Below are 6000 nucleotides of genomic sequence, written 5' to 3' on the forward strand. Positions count from 1 at the left end.
AAAATTTCAAGGAATATCTTAATATGATTACGGTCCTTTTACCCGTTAATTTGCATTGAAATGATAAGTTCACACTCTTTTCCATTAATTATACCCCCTAAATAGGTAAATACTTGATTTTTATTTCAATTTTAGAAGAAATGTCAAATTCAGTTGTTCTGACTTTCCCCCATAGACATACTATTAGATATGGGCACTTTATTTCTATTGCATAACACAGAACAGTGTATCTACATATGCACTTTTTGTATATTAATGTGATTGCAATAACATATTCTTTTAGATAAAACAAGGTGTATGTAAATATGAAGATTTTATTTTTAAAGCACCATTAAGGCCAATAAAAACATATGTCTGTTTATGGTTACCATGAATGAAAAAATAGGGTTGGTAGGTGAAATCATTTTTTTTTAATCATTTGATATATACACTTATTGGACTTTGGTATTGCTCAACGAAAAAAATGGTAGTTACAATGTGCTAAGGTAAGCTTAAAACAATAGGATAGGTACAGAAACCTTAAACAGACAAATTTTTTATCTGGTCCCCTCCACATACCAGTAAAAACAAAGCTTTATGATTCAGCCAGTAAGGTCACATAATGAATGTAGGATTGAAAGTCTGAGACAAAGTTCAGAGCGGCCATAAATGAACAGAATGCTGAGGATTTTAATCACACTAATTAAATATTTAATTCTAACATTTTGACTTTTCATTGGTTGCATTCTTCCCTTTTCCCTAAATAAGGCGGGTTTAGTTTTGTATTTCTGAGTTGCTCATTTAGGTTTGTTGTTTTGTATGTATTATTTTGGTTCACTGTCTGGTCTTTGATATTTTATTTCCGCCAGAATCTAGGTTCCCTTAATTACTAAATTAGTTGTATTTATAATTGGTATAATTTTACTTAAGGCCATAGTTATTACATTTTTAGTTTTACATTTCATTTTTTTTTATGAAACCCATGGAAAACAAGAATGCTAGTTTGAATTATTTTATTCCTATAGGAGATTTTTCTAATAATGGAAAAGTTATAACAATATTTTTTTTTAAATATTGACAAGGTTTGAATTTTAAAACAAAGTGCAACACCTTTTAAATAACTTTCTATTTTATAATGTCTATTCATCTGCACCACGAAAACTGCTTTGTCAACAGCCGTCAATTTTTGCCCAAACATAAATTTCTGACAGTATGCTCATCCCAATATGGGAAATTTTAAACTTCATCAAGTTTCAAAACAAAAAACTACAAACAAATGTTTTCTCATCCCAATATTGGAATTTTAAACCTCATCGTCTCATAACAATCCTACAAGTAGTTGAGGAGGCATTTCTGACAATCTATGAGAATTTTACTGAAAAAGTCCAACAGCCGTCATTTCTACAATTTCGACCCAAACATAAATTCCTGACAGTATTTTCATCCCAATATGGGAATTTTAAACTCCATCAAGCTACTGGTCGTTGAGGAGCTGCGGACAACCCATGAGCCTACATTTTGCTAAAACACGGATAAGTCCATCATTTGATATATATAAAGTCTATAAGTTCCCACAAGCAAACCATGTATCCTTGAGGTAGAGTATTTATATGAAATCTGCAAGGCGGAACCTGTATTATATAATTCGGGTTCGGGGTATTGATGTATATAAAGTCTATAGGTTCCTACAAGCAAACATGTATCATTGAGGTAGAGTATTTATACGAAATCTGCAAGGCGGAACCTGCATTATATAATTCGGGTTCAGGGTATTGATGTATATAAAGTCTATAGGTTCCTACAAGCAAACATGCATCATTGAGGTAGAGTATTCATATGAAATCTGCAAGGCGGAACCTGTTTTATATAATTCGGGTTCGGGGTATTGATGTATATAAAGTCTATAGGTTCCCACAAGCAAAAAAAAACTATCTTCAAAAGCCCAAGACTTCACATTCAGAGATTACTACTTTGACTCTCCTATTTTACTTTTTTATAATGTGCTTTTGTCCAGCTTTGAAGTTTCCAGTTGTATGGTTGTAGATTCTCAATAGTTACATTATTTCCCTTTATTATTATGACACGTGTTATTTCTTCAATGAAAATTAAGTAAAAAGAACCAAAAAAGTAAAAAGAAGTAACTGCGTCTTTTTTTAAGATAGTACTTGTTTTTTTTTTGTTTTTTTTTAAATCTTTTTGGAAAGGCTGCTTCATCCGCTGCTCTATTTTTGAAATACTTAGTTTCTCCTAAAACAATGAGTAATGATTGCTTTTTGTAAATTATTGTTTTTACTGATATGACTACTGATTTACCGATTATGACACTAAAGCATGCAGATGCTATTTAATCGCCACCGGTATATTCACGCCGCAATGGAAAAGGAAAGAATAATCAAGGGAACCAAGGTTATAGCGGTAATCAAAAGAATGCAATCCAGGGACAAAGACGAGACATGGAAAACAGACATACACAACAACGGAAAATCACAGTAACAAAAGTAAATGAGCAACTCGGACTCCACTAAAAACTGGGAGCATGGCGCAGGTGCACCGGTATTTAACCCACCATTTCGTTAGAAATACATATTGCAGGACCAAATACTCCGGTGATGTAATATCTATTTTGTCAGATTTTTTTGCACTTGACTTAATTATGGATTGGATTATTATTCGGTTATTTTGTTGTTACTCTTTTTTAACAAAATCTACAATCTTACCAACATTCTGGTGACTGATTCTCACTAACTCTCCTGGTTTCGGCTCATCTGTAGAAATAACCAAGCGGGTGATGCTATTTTGTAGTATGCCAGACGTATCGAATACTATATTATGCAAACTACTGTCGTCGGCAGTAATATCTAAAAATGGAGTCATGCTTTGTTGTGTACATAATAATGTAAAATGAAAAAAAAAAGTTTTAGGCAAGACTTATTTGATATACAGTTAAATGCGAAACACATTGCATAAACGCCCATTTTAAAAGAAATATAAATCTCACGAATGGATTTATATGGAGACAGGTGAAGATTAAAGATGTCGAGAACGATTTGAATATAACAGTAGGAGATGTAGTGTGGTTGCCAATGACACAGTGATTCAACAAATATCAAGCACGAACAATTAAATTTCTACAGGTCACCACACGGTCTTTAATGATGGGCAAATACCATACTATAAAGCAAGCTGTAAAAGGCCCAAAATAAATGAAGTGAAACTAAAGACGGAAATCGACCTTATCTTTTTAAAAAAAGGTAAAACAAATAACTGAACATAAACAAGAGGCTTTCATGAGCCTGAATCGCTCGCCTGGTTAAATTTTGCCTTTCAACAATTTTGGCTCAAGAAGACTTTGGTAGGACTAACGATAAGGATCATTTCAGCAATTGAAAGTTTCTTTCTTTCTATTATTCTATCATATTTTTCAAGATATTGGCTCAAAACTGTAAATAAAAAAGTCATTTTTCACCTTTAACTCTTACAAGGAGTCGTCTTACAACTTTGATTCCTAGAGACTTTTGTAGGCCTTTTAATGAGGATCATTTCAGTAATTGAATTAACTTGGCTAAACCTAACCGTTTTGGGGATATAATATGCGACAGCTGCTGTCTGACCCCTATGTTCTTTTTTTTGTATCGTCAGACATGTTTTTTGACGGATCAAAAATCCCATTATCGGTTCTATGCATAATACCCCAAGAAACATTCATACCAAGTTCAGTTCCATTTCGTCAAGATTAATGAAAGACATAACATTAAAAATGGCAAAAAAACGTCGAGAAAGGGCAATAACTCCAACATGGCTTAACAGAGTAAAACGATAATTTAACAACTGATAAATCACATCATGCTGAACGCTCTTATCTTATGTCAGAATATGACTTAACCTAATGGTTTTCGAGATATATGGGAAAAACTCCTGTCCGACCCCTATGTTATATTTTTAGTAACGGTAGTCATGTTTTTCGACGGATCAGAAATCTCCACATAAGCTCTATGCAGGATACCCCAAGGAACATTCATACCAAGTTCAATTCCAATTGGTTAAGTAGAGTCTGAGGAGAAGATTTTTGAAAGAAATAACATTAAAAATAGAAGGAAAAAAACTTCGAAAAAGGCAATATAGCTATTCAGATTGAAACAAAAATTTGACCGTATGTAGATCTCAGCATGCTGAACACTTCCACCCCATGTCAGAATTTGGCTAAATCTAACGGTTATGGAGATATATGGGAAAAACTACAGTCTGACTTCTATATTTTATTTTTAGTAACGACGGCCATGTTTTTCGACGGAACAAAAACCCCACATCAGTTTTATGCAGGATACACCAAGAAATATTCCTACCAAGTGTGGTTCTAATTGGCCAAGTAGTGTCAGAGGAGAAACGTTTTGAAAAATTGTTAACGACGATGACAACGATGGACGCCAAGTGATTGCAGTACATTTGTAGCTCACATGGCCTACATAGCATTTGGCCAAGTAAGCTAAAACGTCATTTTCATTTGAAGAAGAACGATAGAATTATTCTACATGTTGTATGTTGGTATTGTTTGGTTGTTCGTTGAAGTTTACAGCTGATTAATTCACTATAAGAGTCTTATATAAATGTGTCATAAATAAAAAAAAAAATAATTACTCACCTTCATTTGGTATCAAGAAGCTTATATTACCAGTGATCGTGTCCAACCTATCTACATTTCTGTATACATTCCTGACGTACGGGACCAGAAATTTTTGTTTCTGGCTGTCATTGTTTCCTAAAAATATGTCAGAATGGTTCATCATCTCAGAAATAAAATTACCTTCGTCATAGTTTCCAAAAACACTATTTAACAATCCATGAAGTAACAACAGTCTTATGAAGGGTCTCATGATATGTACGAAATGGAAAGAAGACAATCTGAGTGTTCGCACTGTCAGTATGTTCTTTTTAGCAATCGTAGAATGATATACGCATTCTCATTCCACACTGATGGCTTATAGGATATGTCTGTGTATTAAGATATTTTATAAAAGTCCCAATAACTGGTAATCGCAACTCCTCTAAGTTACTTATTCCATATATACATATATATATATATATATATATATATATATATCTACTGTGCATCTATTTGTAAGAGTATTCGTTATTCTCACTTTCCTTTTTTTTCGTATTTGTTATTTACTTACTTTTTTCGTGTTGTCGTTACTTGATCATATCAGATGACAAGTACTTGACATAGTTTGACTAAAGCTTTTTTTGAAGTACCCACTTACTACTGTAATATGTACTATTTTATGCTTATGTTCACGGTAGAGGGTTCAAAAAAGTTAAGCACGATAACAAATATTGTGAACTTTCGTTTCATATATTTCCTATAATGATTGATCGATTGATTTGCCATTGTTGTATGGTTATTTTTTAACACCTCAAACTAAAATAACAACAAGGGTTTAAGGTCCCCTGTTTTGGAAGTATTTTTCGGCCATGTTTCCCATTTACGAGTACTCTTGCCCTTCTATTGTACAGATATGAGTTGGTCCATTTGTATATTCTTCCACTTACTCCAAATTTAGGAAGTTTCACAAGAAGGCCATCTTTCCAAACTTTGTCAAATGCTCTCTGAAGATCTACGAAGACAGCTAGGGTTACTACTTTCTTTGATTGAAATGCCTCCTCGACTACTTGAGATAGATGTGTTGTCTGATCTTCTGTGCTCTTGTACTGTTTAAAACCAGCTTGTTCATGACTAAGAATGTTCTCCGATCCCAAGTATGTCTGTAGGCGCTTGTTGATTATACGCTCCATTAATTTCCAACAACTGCTTGTTAGGCTAATTGGGCGGTAGCTTGAGGCTTTCGACTTGTTATTTCCCCTCTTCAGTATTGGCATCATTATGGCTTTTTTTCCAACATTGAGGGACTTGACCTTGTCTCCAGCTCAGGTTGAGAATCTCTAGCAAAGTTGTTAATGCTAAGGTGTCAAGGTGTTAAAGCATTTCATTGGTGATGTTATCTCGACCCGGTGCCTTTTTCATTT

The 6000-nt window shown here is 33.7% G+C and overlaps 1 protein-coding gene across 1 annotated transcript in view; it reads right to left on the minus strand.

The window, feature by feature from the left end:
- Positions 1-5119, minus strand: part of LOC148626864 (bone morphogenetic protein 2-like) — a 35343-nt gene extending 30224 nt beyond the window's left edge. Inside the window, exons 1-2 of the mRNA XM_088551641.1 lie at positions 4619-5119; positions 2697-2837 (exon numbers count right to left, since the gene is read on the minus strand). Of these exons, the coding sequence (XP_088407767.1) occupies positions 2697-2837; positions 4619-4850 (373 nt within the window). The 5' untranslated portion in view covers positions 4851-5119. The remainder of the gene's footprint in view (positions 1-2696; positions 2838-4618) is intronic.
- Between the last annotated feature and the right edge of the window lie 881 nt (positions 5120-6000).

Source organism: Perna viridis, chromosome 1 (genome assembly GCF_037379345.1).
Source record: "Perna viridis isolate PV_CMFRI_1.1 ecotype Kerala chromosome 1, ASM3737934v1, whole genome shotgun sequence".
In the NCBI taxonomy this organism is placed as follows: Eukaryota; Metazoa; Mollusca; class Bivalvia; order Mytilida; family Mytilidae; genus Perna; species Perna viridis.